This window comes from Panthera pardus, unplaced genomic scaffold (assembly GCF_024362965.1).
Source record: "Panthera pardus isolate Hobbes unplaced genomic scaffold, ASM2436296v1 HiC_scaffold_4, whole genome shotgun sequence".
Taxonomy (NCBI): domain Eukaryota; kingdom Metazoa; phylum Chordata; class Mammalia; order Carnivora; family Felidae; genus Panthera; species Panthera pardus.
The window spans coordinates 15,442,007-15,464,402 of NW_026526969.1; the positions used below are offsets into that span (position 1 = coordinate 15,442,007).

At 60.9% G+C, this 22,396-nt stretch overlaps 2 protein-coding genes across 2 annotated transcripts in view; one reads left to right on the top strand and one right to left on the bottom strand.

The window, feature by feature from the left end:
* CUNH7orf50 (chromosome unknown C7orf50 homolog) overlaps positions 1-22,396 on the top strand; it is a 109,248-nt gene that overhangs the window by 23,815 nt on the left and 63,037 nt on the right. The gene's annotated exons all lie outside the window — the stretch shown is intronic.
* GPER1 (G protein-coupled estrogen receptor 1) lies at positions 13,151-17,792 on the bottom strand. Its single transcript, XM_019422416.2, has 2 exons — positions 17,533-17,792; positions 13,151-15,299 (listed from the first exon to the last, which is right to left on the bottom strand). The coding sequence occupies exon 2, from the start codon at positions 14,973-14,975 to the stop codon at positions 13,896-13,898; it is 1,080 nt and encodes a 359-aa protein (XP_019277961.1). The 5' UTR covers positions 14,976-15,299; positions 17,533-17,792; the 3' UTR covers positions 13,151-13,895.

A 22,396-nucleotide genomic window follows, 5' to 3' on the forward strand; every position in this document is an offset into this window, starting at 1 on the left:
CTGGCCTCCCGAGTGAGTCTCTGCTTCGGTGGCTTGTTTTTTTGTTTTTCTTCCCTCTTCGCTTTAGAGGGGGTGTCCTGTGGTCTCGAGAGCTCTTGGCCCTGGCGCGCGTGGGTGTTTTAAAGCTACTGGGAAATTCTGCCCCAGAGGTGCCAGGAGCCGACTGGTGACGTGTGTGCGCGCCTTCCCAGGTGGTTTTGCCCCGGGCCGCCAGGCCGCTTCCTTCACCAGAACCACTCTTCTGTAAGGTCACGCATAGTAATAAAACAACATGCTTCCTGCCTTGCCCTCCTCCTGCTGGAATTATCGCCACTTCCTGGCTGTTCAGAGGAAGCCACTAAATTTGTTGTTTTCAGTCGAGTGGACACCACATTTATTTAAGGAAAGCTTATTTGATTATAACATTCGCTAACGTTTATAAGGAATATTAATCGCTGGCTAATCAGACAACGTGCGCAAGAGAGCTCTCCCATTTCGGGTCTGAAATACCAGAATGGGCAGATTAGCCTGAATATTTGTTCAATCTTTTCAAAATTATTTTTGTAATGGTATGAAAAGATTTCCCAGGATGGAGTATTCACAGCTGGGAAAACAGTCGCCGCTTTGAAGATGGTTTTCCCAGGCACAGAGCTCACGTCTCCTGCTGCGAGGAGCGTAAACAGTGTAACAGTGCCTAGTGAGACTTGCCGTTCTCTTGGTGAGTTTTCGTGGCATACGATGGCCTTCTTCCGGCCAGGCTGCACGGTCCCCTGTCGGGAATGTGCGTTTGCAAACCTGGAGGAGACCGAGCGGCAGTCGGCCCCAACAGGCCAGGGAAGCAGGCGCGGGTGTCGGGCTCCCCGGCTGCCGAGTAGCTCACTTTGTGCTCATAGGTCGTATCTTTCAAGGTTGAGAATGAAAGCGGAGGTCGAAGTCTGGGCTCTCACCGACCCATCAGGTTGGTCTGGACGATGCCGTCCGTACTTCCCCCAAGCCTCTGTTGGCCCCAGGGCCCCACACGTTCTCTTGGACTCCACACAGCCGCCACCCGAAGCCCCCCGGCCTGGGTACCAGGTCGTGGTTCGGCGGCAGGTCGGAAGCGTGTGGCTGCTGGACATCGGGCTGGGATGACTGTCCAGGGGCCGCCACCGGGAATACCGCAGGCGGGGCACGGGGCTCGGCGTGCAAGATGGGCTGCCGACTGTGTTGGAAAGGAACCAAAAAGTAGGATCTAAGGAAGTGTGAGGTTTACACACCTGTAGCAGGGTATAGGCCAACGCCCGAAGCACAGAGAGCCCGAGATCCGGTACCTTAAGTAGACTAGAAGTTTATTCCACAGGCCAGGGGTGAGTAGCCGGGAACCCGGGCCCCCTTCGCCTTACTGCTCTGCCTCCCCCTGGGGTGCTGTCCCTGCTGTGGGGTCAGCGGTGGCTCACTCTGCACCAGTGTTTTAGTTCCAGGGCAGGGGACGGTCGGAGCGAGGGTCAGTGGCTTCATCTTCACAGAGATGCCTGGGACGCTGCGTGCCTTCCGCTCACGCCCTGCTGGCCCCACCCGGGTCATCGGCCCGTCTGGCTGCAGGCGAGGCATTGACCGTCACCCCCGCCTGGGCAGCCGGGAACCCGGTCAAAACCGGGGGCTGTGTTCCCAACGGCAGGGAGGGAAACGTGGGCACTGGGGGAGCCTGTCACGGGCGGGACCGCCTCGTCGTCAAGTTCCGAGGGGAGGCCTGCGGGCAGCGCTTAGTGCCGCGGGCTTGTTGGGTGACCTGGGTTTCGGCAGGGCAGCGGCACGCGGTGTGGCCTCGGCACCCGGCTTCTCCCTGATGGTACGTCCAATGGGGATCGCACGCGGGTAGTGCACAGGCAGCCACAAGGGTGCGTGAGGTAACAGATCGAATGGCTGACGCGGTTCCTGCCACGGGTAAGTGCTTAAGAAGTGGCCGTTGCTCCTGTGCTCGTTGGAACGAGTGACACTGTGGTCACACACATCCCTTTGGGATGCGTGGGGTTGATGTTTGCCTAGGTGGCCCAGAAGCGGATTTGAGTAAACCTCCGCGTTTGCCGAGGGCAGTTTGGTGACTTAGCGTTCTGTTCACATTGTCGCTATGAAACCCGGTAAGTAGAGTCTGGCTGCGGCATCAGAACCCGCAGAAGCCTCCCACTTCCCTTCCCCTTGACCTGACTCCTCTGTGCTCCAGCATCACACCTGAGAAGTCAGGGTGGCCGCAGACCCGGCTCGTGGCAGGCAGGGGACCTGAGACCGCGCACGGGAGACGTGTGGCGCGGCCCTGGGCTGTGGTCGACGCTCAGTACGTGTCGCTGTGACTTGTTCTTTTAATCAAGTAATGTGTGCAAATGGGGTCGGGATCTCTTCCGTCTCGGTCTCCTACCAGGAGGTCGGGCCTCGTGAGCTGGCGTCTGACGGTATGGCTGAACTTCGGGAACACAAAGGGCGCCGTGTGCCGTTCTGTGACGACGGCCTTCTCGGCCGCAGGCATTCCACGGCGGCCACGTTCGTGTGAGAAAATGTCATCCTAGTGAGTATCAATAGCACCTGGCGGCTGGCCTTCTGTCCTCGTGTGTTGGGGTGCAGACGGGGGGTGTCTCCCCGGAGGGCGACGTGTTCCTCCCGGCCCAGTGGGATGTTGTCATTGCCCTGAGCGGCCGACTGGCGGTCGCTTGTGGAGTACAGACTCGGTCGCGTGGCCCCTCTGTGACCGTAAGCCGTTCTGAATGAGGTTAGCAGAGTGCCGTTCCTGAGGACCAGAGAGGCCACTTGAGTGCCTCTCCCAGCGGCCTGTGGCCTCTGCCGCCCTTTTCAGGGTGGAGGCGTCTCACCGCCTGGTGGATTGGGTGGAGCGCTCCCAGAGGGCGGGCCCGGGGGACCCAGGTCAGCCAAGACGTGGGTGATGCACGGGCAGTGTGTCCGAGCACGAGTGAGTGTGCGCGCGAGTTGTGTGAGGGTGCGTGTGTGTGCGTGAGGCTCTATTGTCCCAGGGCGCCCTGGCACTTTGCGGCCACTCCGAAGCGCGAGCGTGGGTCCCGTGCCACCTCGGCTGAGCGGTGCTCCCAGCCAGGGAGCCTGGGGCTGCGCCTCCTGTGCCCCAGCCTCCAGGGTGGCCCGCGTTCTCCGTTCTCCGAGCTGCAGCCCGTCCCGGCCCCGTGGGGAAAGCAGGTGTCTCGAGGCAGCTCTGCGCCCCCTGGGCGTCAGCTGGGCCCAGACGCCGGCCCTGGACGCACAGTTGCCGCCAGCCTGTCTGACACGGGTCATGAATTTGTAACTCGGAGCGCGGGGTGGAGATGATCCCGAGCACGTAAACCGAGTTTCCCTGTCGTGTGTGTTTTGTAAGAAAGGAATTCAAACCTGTGGTATTTTCTGTCTTTCCTGTGGCCCCCACATCCTCCTCAAAACAAACACCCTCAACCCCCACGTTGGCAGTTTGTGCAAACAAGCGATCCGAAAATTAGAACTGCCCTGGGTTCACACACCCTCACAGAACTTTGGTTTTAAAAAGAAAACAGAACTTTCTTCAAGAAAAACAAGCAAAGCAAGGGGAATTGTACTCTCAGAATGCAGACCCGGAGTCCCCATGTCCGAGCAGGGCATTCGCCTGACTAGTATGTGGCTTACCTTGACGCAGGAGCCCCGCGGGTGCACGGGGTCTGGGGACAGACGCGCTCAGGGTGCCCGTCCTGGAGCGGGCCCACTGCCACCCCAGCCTCCGGGCCAGGGAGAAGGGAATGGAGCTCTCTCCGGCAGGCAGGTCCTTTCCTCGGGATAAATTATTTGTGGCAAATACAGTCGTAACTTTTTTCTCAGTGTTTGTGTTCATTACCGGCAGACTCAACTGTACCGAAGAGGTTTCAGGGCGCAGCTGTGCACCTGGGGGGCTGCCCGTGAGCACGAAGCCAGAAACGTCGTAGGCGTCTGTGGGGGGACGAAGTGATGTAAGCTTGATGGGGTGGCTGTTGGAGGACAGGCCGGACCCTTGCACGTCCTGGGGATTGTGGGGGCAGCGCCCGGTGACCCCGGCGGGGAGCCAGGAAATACAGGGAAGCGGTAATATCAGGGCGCAGACGGAGGCGGTATGTTTCTCCCTCTCCTCCCGGCTCCCCCCAGCCCGTTCCGCCCTGCCCACCCCCGCGCACGTACACCTCCTCTCCCTTCTCAGGTCTGCCCTTTAGGGAGACGTCTTTTCTCCCGACTAAAGTTTCTAGTTCTGTGATTTGTGTTATCCACGTCCGGTGTGAGCTTAGCCTTGACTTTTAAAAACCGGTGCCTGGACCGTGGGGCGGGGTTTGCGAGACTCCTTTGCTTGAAGAAGGAGGACCGTGTTAATCTGGGAAATGGGAGGACCGTTGGTACTAAGTTCTCGCTCGAGCCTCTGGTTTGAAGCGGGGCAGCTGGGCATTTTATTTCCGCCTGCAGACAGCCAGAGCTCTGGTGGGCCTCCTTCCCTCCCGTTCCTCCTCCCCCTTCCCTTCTTGTTGTAAAACCTGCCAGAGAAAAGTGCTACGGCTTAGCGGAAGCCACACCCAGCTCCAGAAATCGTCACCTTAGGCCCTTACCGTCATCACCTCCTTGCTTTTCTCCAGAGCTGTGCTTCTCGGGTGTGCAGCCTGTTACACAGTTTGGTTTTGCTCGTATTCGAGCTGTGTGTGGGTGCAGTTGTATGACGCGAGTTTTTGGTATTTTACTTTTTCAGCCAAACTTTATTTGTGTGCATTATCTATGCAGCAACGTATGTTAGACCGTTCATTTTTCTCTGTGTGTGGATATACCACGGTTTGCTCATTATTCCAATTTTGGCTGTTGCAGACAACGCTGTGATGAATTCTTTGACCTGTGTCCCGTCCCGGGCGTGTACACGTTTCTCGGGGGCCGTGGACCTACTCGTGGAGTTGCAGGGTCTCGGGGTCCGTGGCTCTTCATCTCCACTAGATAAACCTCTACGTTATTGTCTGTTACCGCGTAATAAATTACGACACTTAGTGGCTTAAAATAACTAGGTGTGTGTGGACGTGGGTCTGGGCGGAGCTCACGTGGGTCTTCAGACTCGACTCTCTCAGGCCGCAGGTGGGGTGTGGTCTCACCCGAAGGCCCAAAGGGAGGCGGGAATCTGCATCCTGCCTCCCTCCGCAGCTGTTGAAGGATTCGTCCTCGCTGGCCGGTGCACTGAGGGCGTCACTTCCTTGCCGGCTGTTGGCCTAGCGCCTTGCCGTGGGGGCCTCTCCGTGGGGAGCTCACAGGATGGCACCTGGCTCTGTCACAGGGAGAGAGAAAGGGAGGGCACGAGAGGGGACGTCATCATCTTTTGCGGCCGGTCTCGGAGGCGGTTTCCCCTCGCTTTTGTTATGTTCTCTTTGTTAGAAGCTTGTCACGAGGTCCGGCCCCCACACGTGGGTGTGGATGTTGGGAGGCGGGGACTGTGGGGACCATTTTAGAAGCAGCCTGCTGCAGCCCCACTGTCTTCTCAAAAGTGCGGCCCGCGGACATTCGCACAGCAGCGGGTGAGAGCTCACGATGAGCCCTTTTTCGGCAGTGCCTAGTCTTGTCAGGCTTGTAGTAATATTCTTCGTGTGATGAGCATCTCACTGTGGGCTTTTAATATTTTGATGACTTTGTACTCAGAGGGAAAATAGACTCAGAATAAAAGGCGAAGACCGTAGGGACCCAGATTCGAGGCCTTTCGGTAAGCGCACGCCCCTCTGTGCTGGAAGGCCCGGGGCCTGCCGTTTGGCCGTCTGCCGCCCGCACTCTGTCCGCGCTGGCCTCCTGGACGCAGGTGCCACTGCTCTGGAAGGGGCCTCCCACGCAGACCGCGCGGGCCTCAGATCCTTCACCCTCCTGTCCCGCTTGAGTTTCGGACTCTCCCAGAGCGGTTCGCTCGGCCTTCTCCCGGTGGGCAGTGGTAACACCACTGCTCCGGCCGCTCAGGCGCGATGCTTGTATTTATTCCTTCTTATTGTGGTAAAATACACATAACGTAGAATTGACCATCTTAGCCACTTTTCAGTGCGCGCTTAGGGGTTACTGAGCACATTCACGCAGCTGTGCAGCCGTCCGCACCGTCCGTCTCCAGAACTTTCCATCTCCCCACACTGAGACTCTGTCCCCGTTACACACAGACCCCTCCCGTGGCCCATCGTCTACTCTCTGTCTCTGCGAGTTGGACTCCGGCTCCTCACCAGGGGAACCCACGGCGTGCGTCCCTTCATGCTTGTGCTTGTCTGTTGGTGCTGCTCTGTCTCCCGGCCCATCCGCAAGTCCCAGCGACTTGGGAATGTAGGCTGAGCCTGGCCACGTCCTGGCCCAGGGCCTTCACCCTTCCTGCTCTGCCTCGTGGCCTCCCTTGGGGCTGTTCTGAGCGCCGCTGTTGGTTGGTAATTTCGGACGGAGGCCACACCCAGGTCCGGACCTGTGGGTCCAGCTTACCTCTGCCATCTTCCACCCTGAGTAGATGTTCGGTACCAAGTTGAGGAAACTGTCCCCTATTCCTGCTTTTCTCCAGTTTTTATCATGAACGGATGTTGGATTTCGTCAGGTGCTTTTTCTGCACCAGCTGTTATGATCACTTGATTTTTCCTTGTTAGCCTGTTGAATACAGTATATGACCCTGACTGACACTTGAATGTCGAAGCAGCCTCGCATCCCTGGGACGAGCCCTCCCCCCGCGGTCACGGTAGATAGTCATGTTTACATGGTGCTGAATTCTGTTGCCGATATCTCAAGGACATGTGTATCTAGGTTCACGAGGAACACTGATCTATAGGGTTTTTTGTACAGTCTTTGCCTGGTTTTGAATCAGGGTATTTCGTGTCAGCTCTTCTTTTAATGTTGGTCAAGTTCTGTAGTGGAACCCTCTGGGCCTGGAGAGTTCCGTTTCAGGGGCTTTTAAACTGTGGATTCGGTTTCCTTAATAAGCTGCAGTGCTACTCAGAGTAGCTCTTGCTTATGACTCGTTGGTGGGGCAGTTTGTGCTTTTGGAGGATTCACTCCACTTCCTGTTTCTTTTTATAGGTTTATGTGCCCTGCAGGTATTTTCAAGTGTGACGTGTGTGTCTTGAAACGCGGTAAGCAGGTGTGTCGGGAGCGGCCTTGGGTGTTCCGGTGCGAAGTCCGCGCCGGCTCCTGCGTCTGGCGCGTCTCTCGTTGTTACATTTGCATAGCTGCTGCTGTCACTGCTGTTGACAAACCATCAACGGGTGTTTCTGATGCCTGGGAGGGCCGCGTCCTCCCGGAAGCCTCCCTGGCTCCCGCGGGGTGTCTGGGGTGCCGCTGGCGAGCGCCACCTCCGCCTCTGCCCGAGGCTGGCTCGCCGGGCCCCAGACTCAGACGGGTCCCTCCGTCCCCCTGTGGCAGGGAGCGTGGCGCTCCTCAGTACCCAGGGCGCCTGTTCACTACCTGCTGTCAGCATAGTGTGCGCTTGCGTGTGTGTGTGTCTGTGCACGCGCATGCATGTGCGTGCACTCGGGGGGGTGGGTGAAGGTGATGCGGGGGCGCAGGGCGCCGGCGTGTCGGGGGGGATTACTAGCGCAGCCCTTTGGGGCCTTGGCTCACTGCAGGACGTGGGGGCGCCCTCAGAGGGCAGGACAGGTGCCCTCAGGACATTGGTGACTTTTGCGTGCCATCGTCCCCCTCCCGTTTCCTGCTTTCTTCCGGAAACCGGTCTGGGCGTCCTCCGAACCTTCAGGTTTCCTGTGTTTTCAAGGTACAGGACACTACGTGTGTCACCAGGTCTAGCCACGTCCACGTTGTCAGGGGCAGGTTGGTGCGGGCGTTGCCCTGGGACCAGGTTCTCGAGCCCCGGGGGACTTATGGCGGGCACTCTGGGGCAGTTCTGTCCGGTGACCTCGAGGGCAAGAGCCTTCGGCCCTGTGGCTCCTCAGAGGAGCTGGGGCTCTGCAGCGGCCTGCTCTGATTTTCTTCCTTTTGGGGTGATTTACATGTATTAGTCAACAAAGGAAAAGGCTACTTCGTTTGCTGAAGACAGGTGTCCTGGACGGGGCTGTGTCTCCCACAAGTGATGTGTACCCCCCTTCCTGTCGGCCGCCAGGGTTCGCTGTGTCTCCTGGGGGGCCGAGGACCCTCCTGTGCCCCAGGTGGCAGCTCAGCCACGCTCAGGCCTTGAGAGCCGCCCTCAGTCTTCCCTCCACATAGCAAGTGCTGCCTGCAGAGCCCAGTCGTAGGGGCCGTGGGGTCTCACATGACCCCCTCCTTCTGGAGTGGGGCCAGGGGTAGTAGCCGTCCGGGCAGGGGCAGGAGGAGGGGGAAGTATCCAGGGTGCTGCCCGCCATTGTGCTGTCCTTCAAGGGACCTGCTGTCAGTGGGTGTTCGTGCTGGGCAGGACCAGCCCCCTGGGAGAGACTGGGGGACGTTGCCTTTTCTGAGAATAACTGGCGTCTTTCCAGGACTCCCTACAGCTGATTTCTTGTGATAAGTTTTAGATTGATTCCACCCTGGGAGAAAGGCCTGGAATCACAGTCAGATCTGCTGCACTTTTGTTTTGTGTTCCTGTGGCTTTGAAAACCCATGTTCCCACATGAGAGCCCCCACCCCCTGGACAATGGCAAGACCCAGATTGAGTCGCCCACAGCCAGCCTGTGTGCCGCCACCGAGGTGGGGGTGGGGGTGGAAGCCCGTGTTGTGTGTGTCTGTGAGGCCTGGGCGGGTGCCCCCGCCGCTGTCCTGCTGTCCCAGACGGGGCCACCCCCCTCACCTGGGAGTCAGGGAGAGGCCGGGCCCGTGGCTCCAGAGGGCTTGCCGGCAGCGTGGGCCGTGGGTAGTCCGGGAGGGGGTGGAGGGGGGGTGTCGGTCACCGGGAGTCAGGGAGAGGCCGGGACCTGGCGGGCGTCTTACCGATGGCACCGCCCGCCCTCCTCCCTGCCTCCCTTCCAGTTTGGGGCGTTCACTGGGCTGACTGACCTCCCCCATCCTCGCCACCACCCCTGCCAGAAGCCGGGAGGCGGAGTGCTCACGGGCTCCGCGGCCGGGCCTCAGTGATGGGCTCTGGAAAGGCGGTCCGCCGATCCGTCGTGTGAGGAAGCACAGCCTCTCTTCCCGGCTCGGGTGACGAGCGGGGTGCGGAGGGGAGCGGGGTCCTGGGCGCTCAGACTCGTCACCCGACTCCGAGCCTCGGTGTCACAAACAGGACGTACGTGTTTCAGACGTGGGTAAGGACAGCCCGTTTGCTAGGGGCCGGGGACCCGAGCCCCTCGCCCCGTGAAGGTGCCCCAGCGCGGTACGCGGCGGAAGAGATGGCCGTCGGCCTCAGAGTCCACCCTGGAGACTGACGCCCGGCCTGGGCAGCGTCCCCTGGCGCCTAAATCGGGCTTTACTTTTTCCTACAGTCTGTTCCTCTCTTTCTAACTTGCCGCGTACCGAGAGGTACGCCAGGTGACCCGTTTCCCACCGCGGCGAGGCGCTGTGAGAGGACAGGTCCCGGCAGAAGGCAGCTCCCGGGACCCCGGGCGGCTCCACCGTTCCCATTCGCAGGTGTCCGTGACGCTCGCGAAGCGTGCCCCTCTGTCTCTGGCCTGACATTTGGGATGGATGCCCTGGTCCCGCTTTGGATCTTGTTTGCTCCTGACCGCATCGAGGCCACGGTGCCAGCTGAGGACACGGAGACGTCGTGCCCTACTCAGAGTCCGCGTCTGGACTCCCCTGCTCCTGTGGGCTCCTCGTCGACGCTCAGGTGAGGGCCGTCCCGCCTCTGCTGTGTGGTGCCCCTGCCCCCACACGACAGCGGCCGGACGTCCTGCTCCCGTCGGGTGTCCTGGGTTTGGCCCGCCCTACGGCTTCTCACGAGGCACGGCTTCGCCGGGACGGTCAGCAGCCTGCAGGCGCCCTCCGCTCACTCGCCCGCCCCTGTGTGCGCCCGCGCCAGGTTTATCCCGTGCTCATCTTAAGTACAGTGCGTGCACTCGGGCCCGTTGCCGCAGCGGGCGCACGGGTCCTCGTCTTTCGGTGGTTTATAATCGTCTTGGTGCTCACGGTGTGCCGGATCCGGCCAGTGAGAACCGTCCGGGTAGGTCCCCGTGGCCTTTTGCTGTGACTGCTGTTTTCTTGAAGCTTTTCTTCCTTCTGGCAGGAAACCACGTGGCAAAGCTTACTCCGTACCTCCCTGTTCTGGCCGGGTCGGCTGTTTAGCTGGGGAGCCCGGCTTCTCCTGGGGGGAGGGCTTGGGTGTCGGTGGGCCCCTAGCCGCTCAGGCCCTTTCTGGCCCCTTTGAGCAGGTGGAGCCGGGGTGCGTGTGACATGCCCGCCCACGCGCCCACGCGGTCCCGTGTGCCCTCCTGCACGTGTTCTCAGTTCAGAGATCTCGGGGTTCGCTGGCCGCCCGCGGTTCCATCACCCTCAGGCCCTTCTTGCTGCCCCTTCTCCCTTCCGCGTTGCACCTCCCACTGCCCACCCGAGAACCACTCTGGGTTCACTGGCGAACATGCGCGACCCATAATACGTGTGGAAGTTTCAGGATCGCTTCGGCCACGCCGCATCGGAAGACGAGGGGACACACGCCGGTGACGCTGTAATGGTGCCTCCGCCCCTCCAAGGGGATGCGGGGTCTGGGAAGCGTCACGGTCATGATCAAGGGTCAGTTATTAAGCACCAAGAGAATTAGGAAATCGCACTCGGTGCCAGCGCGGGCTCCCAGCTCGGCCCTTGCGAGCTCTTGCTGGGGTTGCAGGGCCTGAGTAGCCGGGAGAGCTGGGTTACCAGGAAACAACAAAGCAATCCCACGCCTTGATTTTATCTTGCGGCAGCGTTCCTGACAAAATAATTAAATCAGCCTCTGCTCCCGGGCAAATGCTTTTCAAAGGGGCTGTGCTCGAAGGGGCCGGGTAGCCTGCGCACAGAGCCTGCCTGGCTTTGCCGTCTCTGCACCGTGTCCCTGGCACCGGCTCAAAAGAGGCTCCAGAGGCCGCCTGCCCGGCCTCCGGCGCAGTAAGCGTTCCTTCTTGTGAAGTCGGGACCTCTACCTTGCAGTTCTGCTTCCAGTGACTATCCACTGGACCCTCAGTTCTGCTGCCAGCTTCCACATCTGGACACAGCTTCCAGAGGTTAGAGGTAGGAGCTGTGTCTGACCCCGTTGGACCTGTGCCTCGGTCAAGCGCCAGCGCAAAAGGCCTGTTGAGGGGCCATTCGGGAGCAAGAGTTGGCTTCCGGGCGCAGGGCCAGCCTCTCCCAGCTTTCACGGGGTGTCTGCCACGAGGACGGAGGCCCTCATGGAGGCCCCTCTGACCGATGCTTCGGGGCTTTGCTCAGACACGGTTCCTGCCCAGAGGTCTTTGGAAGGGATCTCCCTTCTGCTCCTTCCTGCCCAGAACATCCCGTCTGGACAGGGTCGAGCCTGTGACTTTGACTGACCTCTTGATCCTCGGGTGCCGTAGAGGAAAGGATGTGGGTTTTGGAGACCGGGGCCGGGCGTCGGTTCCTGGCTACGTCGTTACCCTTGAAGATTTTGAGCGGTTCAGGACTCTGGGTAACGGGGGCAGTGTGCCCCTCGTGGGTTTTTTGGCAGGATCGGAGACGAGGCCTGGCCTTATTCCCCAGTGTGTCGTCCGTCTCCCCACCCGTCCTCGAGAACCACGGCCAGACAGCATGGGTCTCCCAGCCCTGCACTCCGTCAAGCACCTGTCCCTCACCGCTCGTCACGCTGGGAACGGGGCACATTTGATGAGCCCCTTGCACGTCTCAGACGCTCCAGGCTGGGGCACCCGTCTGTGCCTTGGCTCTGCAACTGGGAGTCGTCAGCACTGGGGCCAAAGGGGGGACTTGGTGACGAGCAGGGAATGAAGGCCAGGGGCTTGGGCAGTGCCTTCTGCCCCAGCTGGGCCCTGGGCGGGGGCAAAGCGCCCCCGAGAAGCTGTTCACAGAGAGCTCTGAGGACGCGGGAGGGAAGGCGTCTTAGACCCCCTCCCGGCTCTTAGAGGACGAGGTGTGTCAACGGCATGTCTGTGCCCTTTGCGGACTTGTGGCTTTTGCGGGCTCTGGGGAGGCGGAGGGCGGAGGGCGGACTCTTCCCTGGAAGTTACTCCGGCATCTAGATCACCGGCTCACCCTCACCGTGGCTGGAGGGTGGGTGTCCTGGGACAGCGCCGCGGGGTGGTGTTCCACACGCCTGACCTGCTAGTTCATGGGAACCGTCCCCAGCTGTCGGTCGGTCTTCCTGTCCTGCATTTGGGATGTTTATTTAGAAAGTGAGTCTTAAGTGGGACTTCGGTGCTGGAGACGGCATTTCTGCGAGGTCACGGTTGGTCACTGAAAATATTTACTTGGGACGGATACTCTGTCTCTTGGTGATTTGCACCCATAAAAGCCATTTAAACTACAGATGGCTCATTTTCCTGTTACCTAAACACTGTCTCACCTCTCCTTCGGGAAGCCTTGCCTGTGTGAAGGTCCTTGAGGGCCCCACTTTTCTGGGGAGGCGGTCCCCTGAGTGGAGTATGTGGGGCGGGAGGAGTAGGGTTCACTTTGATCCTGGCTTAGCCCTCACTGGAGGCCGGGGGTCCCCAGACATAGCCCGCATTGGAGGCCACGGCTCTCCAGGCAGCATGAATGGACGGGGCCCTCTGGCCTCAGCCACGTCGGAAGGCAGGGGCCGTAGCTTGTGCGCATTAGAGGATGGGGTCCCCAGGCTGGCCCGTGTCAGAGGACGGGAAGCCACCCCCACCGAGCCGCCTCAGGAGCACCCTGAGCTACTACAGACTCCACGCCTGATGCGGACAGTACAGAACCTTCTGGAAGAGCCAGGGCATGTGGTCCGTCTGCAGTGAAGCTCACTTTGGCCCCTGGAGGTTGTGCGGCAGTGTCTGACATCTTAGAGACACGGGGTGCGTGCGGGTGACCAGATGTTGACGCCGACCTCGTGAGGGAGGATGGGCGGCAAGCCCCGGGTGTGTGTTTTCCTCGTGAGGAAAGACCGACTGCGCTGCCGGGGCCCCAGCCCACCCCCGCCCCCCGCCCCCCATCCACGGGGAACAACCCGGAGCCCTGAGAATCAGCATGGGACTGTGTTTTATTGACAAAGCCTCACCGTTCCTGGCGGTCGCGAGGTTTTCTCTTCTACATTTTAGGGTGAACGGTTTACGCTGCCTTCATCTTCGCCCCCGCCATGGTTCCCAGAGGCCAGCTTTGTACCGCGCATGCTGGCTCCACCCCCCCCCCCCCCCCCCGACCTGCCCCTCGCGGTCTCGGTCCATGGTGGCGTGGGTGCAGGTAACACCGTAAACGGGCAGCGGTGGGCCGGCGACCCGGACGGCGGCGGCGGCTCTGGTTGGAGAAGAACCTTCCGGCAGAGGCAGCTCGGGTGCTCAGGGTCACTTAGCCGGTGACGGCGGGCGGCTGTTCTGAGCGGGCTGCCGGGAGAAGGGCTTCTCCCTTCCTGTCTCGCCCGAGCACACTTGTCCGTACCACAAGGAAGCCACGTGCCACAGACGTGGAGAACGGACCACAGCGTCCAAGTCAGATCTGCTCAGTGTGTTCTGTCCAGACTTCATTTTTCCCGAGGATGGCAGAATTATGGCGGCTCGACCTCAAAACTGAGGGATTTCCTCCAGAGCGTCCCCTCCTCTCTGCTTTCATTGGCCGGCATGAGACGCGTCTTCTGCTACGGGACACAGTGGGCGTGGAGTGGAGCGTGAGCCCACGCTGGTCCCCGTGCCCAGCCGCCGGCGCCCCGAGCTGCCGCCGTGAGCGGGGGTGGGGAGCCCCGGTGCTGTGCGCACGGCCCGGGGTCAAGGTGGCTGGCGGTGAGGGCTCCTCAGAGCCTAGGTGCGCCCGCAGCTGGGGCACGGACGGTCCGGCACGTTCCGACCGGGCTCGGGCCGTGGCGTGCGGCCCAGCCCTTCCTCCGCCTCGCCGCGGGGCCGACCCGGTGTTCGGGCTCCGCCGGCCCGGCCCCGCCGGCCCTACACCGCGCTGCTGAACTTCACGTCTGACTGTTCGGTGCTGTCCGGGATGACTGCCTTCAGGGCGGCGTGGCAGAAGCGGTTCAGGGCCGACACGCCGGTTTTCTGCTCGATGTACAGCCTCAGTTTGTCCCTGAAGGTCTCCCCCAGGAAGCTGTAGATGAGGGGGTTCAGGCAGCTGTTGGAGAAAGCCGCGAGGTTGACGATGTGGCCGGTCAGGGGGTAGGCGTGGCGGAAAGACTGCTGGCAGGGAGCGGCCCCGGGCTGCGTGCGCCGCAGCAGGTGAACGCTGATGAACACGTTCTCGGGCAGCCAGCAGATGAAGAAGACGAGGACCACGGCGAAGATCATGCGGAGCGCCTTCTGCCTCCGGGGGCGCAGGCCTCGGTGCTTGTGAGCCTTGACGAGGACCCGGACGATGAGCGAGTAGCACAGGCCGATGATGGCGAAGGGGATGACGAAGCCCAGGGTGACCTCGAGCCACTGGATCTCCTTGACGTCCGCGAAGCAGAAGCAGACCTCCTCCGTGTGCTGCAGGTGCACCGCGGTGAAGGGCACCAGCGTGGCGGACACGGAGGCCATCCAGATGAGGCCGCAGCTCAGCCGGGCGTGGTGCTTGGTGCGGAACGGGCCGGAGCGCACGGCCCTGGCCAGGGCGAGGTAGCGGTCGAAGCTCATCCACGTGAGGAAGAAGATGCTGCTGTACATGTTGATCTGCAGGAAGAGGGACATGAAGGTACACAGCACGGCGATGTCGTAGTACTGCTCGTCCAGGTTGAACACCTCGATCAGGGAGTCGGCCACCAGGATGAGGTCGGCCGCCGCCAGGTTGATGAAGTACAAGTCGGGGATGGTCATCTTCTCCCGGAAGCTGATGTTCACCACCAGTATCAGGATGTTCCCCACGAAGCCGATGGGGAACAGGAAGATGGTGTACAGGCAGGACAGGAAAAGCCCGATCACGTACTGCTGGTGCTCGGAGAGCTCGCCCGTCCGGTTGGCCAGGACGCTGCCGGGGAGCGTGCGGGACAGGTTGAGCTCCGGGGAGGTGCCGTTGTGAGCGGCCGCGTGCGTCTCCATGCCAGAGACGGGCGCCGGGGGCGTCTCGTCCGTGTCCCCGGGGGCACAGCTGTCCAGGTCTGCCGCACGGCTCACAGAAGCCCGACGCGAACAGTCAGTCCGTCTCCGGAAAGACAGGCGATGCTCTGTGAAGGGAGCCAGGCGTTTGCAAGATCCGAACTCCTCCCGGGCAGCGCTGGGGGCGGCGCGGGTCTGTCCCGCGGGCAGCCGGGCAGCCGGAAAAGGCCCTCCATGTCCACACCACGGGCGGCGCCTCGCCTGGGCCCCTGGGGGGCGGCGGCCGCTGCGGTCAGGCCCGCCGGGTGGCGCTCACCACCCGCACACCTGAGAGGAAGAGACGGAAGAGCAGTGAGTCTGTGACTCGAGTCTTTCACGGCTCCCCGCCAGGACGGACGCCGTGGCGGCGGGTGGCCCGGGGGGACGGGTGGGGCGGGACGTGAGGTCCCGGCGTCTCGGAGATGTGGTTGTCACTGAGCCGAGGGAGGGGAGTTAAGTGCAGAAAGTGCCCCGTTTTCTGTCCCCAGGGCTCCCGGGCCGCTCAGTCCGAACCGGAGCCTGGGCGGTGAGTCATGCTACCGCGCGGTGGGCGCCTTTCTTAAAAATAGCCGAACAGCAGGCTCATGAAGGAACGCGGCCGTTGGGTCTGGAACTCAGGAAAAGTACTATCTGCCAGCAGAGGAAATCAAATTTATTTCGGCAGCTGTTGGGAAGAGGACCAAGATGGGAAGGGAAAAACCCAGCGTCTGTGAAGACGGCCGACCCGGGGTGCTCGATGGAAACTGGAGCAGAGCCTCTCACGATGCGACAGAAAACAGATCTAGGTTTTCCTGCTCCCCACGCTCGGGTGCCCCCACACGGAACTTTCTTCGTGACATGACCTGAAGTACCGAAAACAGTCCTTGGCTTAGGAAATAGTGTTCGCTCAGCATTTTGATAAACTATCTGAAACAGCGAGTACGTTTCTGCAGTGATGTCTGTAACCTAGAAACTGCGTTAAAAAAGCCTCAGCCGCCGACAGGTCTCGTGTCCAAGGCCGCCCACCGCGACCCGGCTCGGCCCGAGAGTCGGGGGGAAGGGAGGGGAGTGGTGTCGGCGGCCGTGTGTGGGCCGCCACCGCTGGGGGTGCTCCCGGCCTCCCGGGGCCGGGGGCCCCCACGGAGGCCGAGGAAGCCGGCCCTGGCGCGTTAAAACGGCCTTGAGTTGTGTTTCTTCCGAGGGTTTTTGTTTGACCCTGTGAGACGGTCGGGGATCACTTTTGAAGTGTTGCCCAACCAGACCAGACACTCACCGAACCCCTGCTCAGGAGTCTTGCTCCAAAGGAAACCCCGAAAAGCAGAGCAGAGAAAGACCAGTCTCAGCCTTCAGGTCAGATAGTGACCGAGAAGCGTTCGGCAAGCTTTGCTCGGCGGGCGTGGAGACGTCTGTGCTCTGTGTTGTGTCGTGTGTAGCAGACAGCACCAGCGGGGACCTCATGAATGTCTAGCGTTTAAAGCCTCTCTCGTTAACTTGTCTGTAAGGAGCACGCAGAGCGCCTGTTTGGCTCTCTGAGCTCGGAAACCTGGGCCGCTTCCGACCGTCTTCGGAGGAAGACACAGCGAGGGGCCCTCGGCGCGCGCTTCCCGCCGTCGCCAGCATAGGCTGCGCGGGCAGTTTTAAAGTGAGTGCTCTGCTCCTTTCCCACGCACGTGAACCCGCTGATCCTGGACAGATACTCTTATTGTCACCGTGCTGTAAGGACGGGACGCGGGAACTAGCATGGGCCTGCTACTGACACCGCCCTCGCGAAGGTGGACCGTGGATGTGTAAAGGCGCGTGTCACTGTGGTCTCGTTTCGGTTCGGGTTTCCACTGCCTGTCCAGCTCTAGAAAACCAAAACCAGGGGCTCAGTCGGTTGGGCGTCCGACTTCGGCTCTGGGCACGATGTCACAGTTCGTGGGTTTGAGCCCCGCGTCGGGCTCTGGGCTGACAGCTCGGAGCCTGGAGGCTGCTTGGGATTCTGTGTCTCCCCGCCCCCCCCCCCCCCTTCTCAGCTCATGCTCCGTCTCAAAAATGAATAAACATTAAAAAAAATTAAAAAAAAAAAAGGAAACTAAAACCACATTTTGTCAGGGCAGCTGGGTGTGTATCTTTGTGAAGGAACACCGGTCCACCCGGCCGTGTCGCCGGGCAAGCGTTTTCGTTGACTGGCTAACGTCCTAACCGGAGGCAGGGCCTCGCTTGACCAACCTAACGACAGAGCGCCGGGGAGTCGGGGGACTGCTGCGCTGGGCACGCATTACAGAAAGGACCTTTGCAAAAGCCTCTGCCCCGCAGCCCCGCTGGGGCTGAGCCAGGTGCGGGTTCGTGTGTGGAGTAGAGGCTTTGTAGCCTCGGTGCCTCTCTCACCGCAGGGTGGCCTGTGTGCCCCCGTCCGCGTCCAGCTGTGACCACAGCGTGCCACACCTGACGCGGGACCACTGAGCCGGGCCTGCCCGCGGTCTCCCCTCCCGTGACGGAAGAGGCTGCACGGTGGGCACCGACCCGAACGCAGAACCGGGAACCCGGGACCGAGACTCACCTGCGATGCAGCCGGCCACCCCAGCCCAGGCCGGCTCCGCGCAGGCCCTTCTCATGTCCCTGGGAGGGCTTGTCGGCGGCCTCTGCACTCCCGGCAGGCTGGAGGTGCGGCCGAGACTCTCCCTCGGGTGGCGGGGATTCTGGCCTCGCTTCCCCCCGTCGAAGAATGCCTGAGCGGTGGTCCTGCAAGGGGACGCCTGCCTGGGGCACGAGGCCGACCGGCCAGAACGCCCGTCATTGCTGCGGACTCGGAGGAGGCACCGCTGGCTTTATAGGCTTCCCAGGGCCGCCCATTGTGCTCTGCTGGACGGCCTCCCGAGGAGGCCGGCGTTAACCATTTTTTTGCCGGCTACTTTTCGCCCACGCCGTGGCGGTGAGCCCAGGCCCACCATGCATTTTTATGGAAGTTTCCAGACTTAACTGCTTTTCCTCACCCGCTGATACGACTTTCTTAAGTTTGAAAGCATCGTTAAGTAAGTTTTATATACCTTTTAGGTGATGACCCATCGTCACCTACTGGAACTTAAGTACTCTTGCTTGTTTTTGAAACTAAACAGTAAATTTCCTGAACCTAGAGAATAGTGTGCAAATTATACAGAGAATTTAACCTAGGAATTTCACAAAGGCATTTGCAGAAAGAAATTTAAACCTAAGAAATAGCAGGTATTTGGGGCAAGCACGTTAGGAAGCAGAGTGGTTTCTCTGCCGTGGGGATGAATCGTGTCTCCTCTGTCTCCTTCCCTTTACTCTGGAAACCGCCGGAGTGCACCTGCCCTGCAGGCTCTGTGACCAGCCACGGCCACAGCCCTTGTGCCGGTGGGGATGGCCCCGGTCCCCAGTCCCAGGGCCTGACCGCCCCGCGAGTAGCTGCTGTCTCCCGGCATCCCGGCGGCCTGGAGAGAGGCTGGCAGGGCCGCCCCGTCCCCAGGCACGTTCCCAGGCGCGCGCGTCAGGTCTGGAGGGCCTCTAGGACCTGCAGGCCCTGGCTGCTTGCGCCAGCTAATGCGGTTGTCAGGGACATCACGTTTTCGTTGACCTCGTACCTCCCTCTTGGTGGCTTTTCTCTTTTTAAGTCCTTTTGAAGTTGTGAGATTGAAAACTGAGGGCCATCTTTCATATTTCTGAGCGTGAATGAGCCAGATGGCAGCAGCTGGCACCGTGGAGGCTGCCGTGTGCTCCTCCCGGAGGGGAGAGAGGCTGGTTTCAGGCTGGAGACGGAGGCATCTGGCGGCCCGCGGGTCGTCGGCACTGGGCGCCCCTCCGGTCACCTGCACGGTGGCGGCTAGCGTGGCCCCCCTTCACGGTCTGTTTTCACAGAGCCTGTTTCAAACGAGCTAGAAGGTGTTTTGAATGATCATAGCTTCACATCTTTCAGATATTTGTTTTGGGAAACATACACGTTTATCAACAGAGAATGCTGTGTTAAATTTCCTTTGGATAAATCTTTAACACCCGGCGTTCTTTCCGACTTAGGATTGAGCCATGATCCTGATCTGTTAGCTTCTTACAGTGTTGAATGACATCGTGACACCGCGGATGCCATTGTGAGCCGAGACCTACTTCAGCCGGCTGCTCCCTCGCACCATGGCGACGCTGCAAGTGCCCAAGGACACGATTTTGAAAGAAATGAGTCATGAGAAAGTTAAAACTTCTTCTTGAGTTAAAAGTAAATAAATAAAATAAAAACCTAAGCCTTGAAATAGCCAAGACACGTCACGTAAACACAGCCGCGGACTGCTCGCCTCAGCCCGTGGCCTGCTGGCCCACGGCCCCACTGGGCCCCGGGGCCGGGGAGGACCTCCCGGTAGCTCCGGGGGTCCCCTCTGCGCGCCCTGCTGAGTTCACAGCGAGCTGGACGGCCCTGAGGCCGGCGCGCTGACGTGGACGAGCCTGGGGCTGCCAGGTCTCAGGGCACCAGAGGTGGCCACCTGTCGGCCCTCGCGACTAGTTAGCATAAGGGACAGAACCCTGCTTTTAGGGTTTCAGTCCACTGAACCCGAGCTGGCGTTTGCGTGGCCAGGGACGAGAGCATCTCGCGGACGTCTTGCAATGCGTGGAGACTTCCTGTGAATATAAAAATCTCCCCTTCCAGAGCGTTCACGCGAGGCTTCATTTGCTAAGCGCTGAGTGTGTTGCATCCACTGGCCCACGTAACCGTCGCCGAGCACCCAGTGCTGCCCGCGTGGGAAGCCTGAGCTCAGGCACGGTGGCCCTAAGCCTCAGTCTGGCCACTCTGAGGCCCAGGGTCCTCACTGGCACACAGCGTGCTTCCCACGTGGCTGGTGCCCTGTAACAGGATTGTCTCAGTGCTGAACCGGACTCGTTTGCAGGTTTTTCTGTCCGTCCCCAGGATGGGATGATAGGGAAACGTCAAAGGAAATCAAGTCTGGTCAGCTTTCATTTAGTTAAATTTGCAGATGCAGCTCGGTAATGGGCATGGCGCAGAGCACAGACATGTAGTAAAGCCGGGAGGCCTGCCTGGCTGAGGGGACCCCGGGAACCCTCACCCTCATTCCCAGGTGCTCCAGGTCCAGCGCTGTCTGCATGCGGCGGTCGACCTTCCCCACGCCCCCACCCCCGCCAGCCCTGCTCCTCTGTGACAAAGAATTGTGCCCCCACCCACAGAGGGACCCCTGAGGTGCAATGCAGCGCCCCGGAGGGAGGACACCCAGTCTCTGAATTGCCAGGCCCTGCTTTCTCCCTCTGCGGTCAGCCGCCCCATGACCCTGGGTAAAGTGGGGGTGCTTGGGGGCGTGGTTGGAACTGCGTGATGCTGGACACCCGCCGTCTGTCGTCCTTGTCCCCGGGTGGGGTCTGTCCTTCACCAGGCGGCCTGCCTCACCAGACGCCGGCACGGTCCCGGACGGCTGGGCCCCCATTTCCCGTGGCTGCCACAGGGAGAGTGCGTGTCCATCCAAGGGGTTCGCAGGGCAGCCAGCGGGACTCGGCTCACGGTTGGGACCCCACGCGACGTGGCTGCCAAGCATCAGAGCCCGTCGTTGGCGGGAAGCACAGCCCAGCCGGTGCGCTGCTTGGGGGGGGGGGGTTAGCGGGGGGGGGCAACACTGCCCACACTGCCTTTCGTGCATTTTCTCTGCTTAGCTGAGCTGGGGGAAGCCGGGAGCCCCTGCCCATGCCTGGGCAGTAGGTTTCTTTGAGACGCTTACGAAGCCCTTCTGGGTCTCGTCCTCACGAGACCTAACCCTAAGCCTGAGCACTCAGGCAAGCACCACCTCTGTGAAGACCGAGGCCGGGCCTAGAGCGGCGGGGGCACGAGCGTGGCTGAGGATCGCTGCGCATGCTCCCCTCGGGGAAGCCGAGGGGCTCAGTCTGCCGCAGGCTGGCCGGGCGAGGAGTGGCCGGTTAGGAAACACTGCAGGCCCGCCTCGAGTCCGCAGACATCGGCCGGGGCCGAGTGTCGGAACCTGAAATTCTGGACGAGCCGGGGGGCGGGGGGGTGCCCACCGGGCACCCCCTCCCGTTTGAGCTCCGCGCCCATGCCCGCGGGAGCCTGCGCGTCGGCACTGCCATCCGTGCGACTCCGGCGGCAGGCAGTCCTGGGCGTGTGCAAAGGTGTGTGTCCAGACCGGGGCGTGCCGAACGGACACCGTCTGCGCGGAGGCCTTTCGTTAGAGAAAAATCGACGGGAGTCCGCAGACCCGCCATGCGGCCTCTTCCGTCACGGGAAGGGATCGTAGGTGTCCAGGTGCCAGCCGGCCTCCGCGCAGCCTCGCTCCCCACTCACCCTCGGGCACTTTGTGACACCGTGAAGGCGCGGTCCCCATGGTTTCGCTGCTGTTGACTCTTTGGACAGCTGGGCCCCTCTCGGCCGTTGCCTGGAGCTCTCTGCACATTTCCTCTAGTCCTTTGAGAGCGAGGTGCCAGCGGCAGCCGGAGCGCAGCGCGTGAGGCTCGCACAGGCTAGGGGTGGACAGCGCACACGCGGTTCTGCCTGGGGCCGTCCGCCAGTGGCACGTCCTAGGAGGTCTTGCTGGAGACCTGGGTCGACCTGGCTCGTCAGGGAGAGGCTCAGAGCCAGAGGAAGTGGTTTCTCCCTCCCCCTCCCCCCACCCCTCAGTTCTGACTCATCCTTGTGAAATCGAGCTCTCCTGTCAGCCTCCTGGGTGCACGTCTCACCCCACTGCTGGAAAGCCACGGTTCTGCACGCTGCCTTGCTTCTCTGTGGCTCCTGACCCTTCTCTTGGCTCTGTCCTTGAAAAGCTCCCGTGGTCAGTGTGTCCCATCTGTCCCCGGATGGGGGGTCAGCGGACAAGACCTGCATGGCACGTGCGACAGCCGCCCGTCGCCACGGGGCCTGCTGTTCCTGGGGCACCTTCATGTTCCAGAGGACCGGCTTCCCCACCTCCTCTCCGGTCAGAGCAGGACCTCCTGGTGTCTCAGACGTTGGGCCTCCTTATACGATTTGTTTAAAGAAACGATCCTGCCGCTCGAAAGAAAACGTTTGAGAACCACCGACTGACATTCCTGTGGCTGGGTTCTAAAACTATCCCTTTAGCCAGAATGCTGAGAAACTCCGTGGGATCGGATTCTCTAGGCCTGGTTTCCGTGTCTGCTGTCCCAGCCCCAGTCAGCTGTTTCACTGAGGAGCGCTGAACACCCGTGAGCCTCACCCCTCCTTTGGGTTGCAAACTCACAGGCTGTCGGTGTCTGTTGCTATGTATTTGTACATTAATTTAGGTCCTTCCGCCTCTGGCCGTGAATGAGTAACGTAAGGGGGCTTGCCATAAGCCATCAAAAGCTGGGTAAAATAAAAGAATGAGCTGTTTTGAGACGTTGGGACGGTAGGCAGTGCGGGACCGTGGCCTCTGAGGAGGAAGCGAGTGCAGTGAGCCCCTGTTCTCACC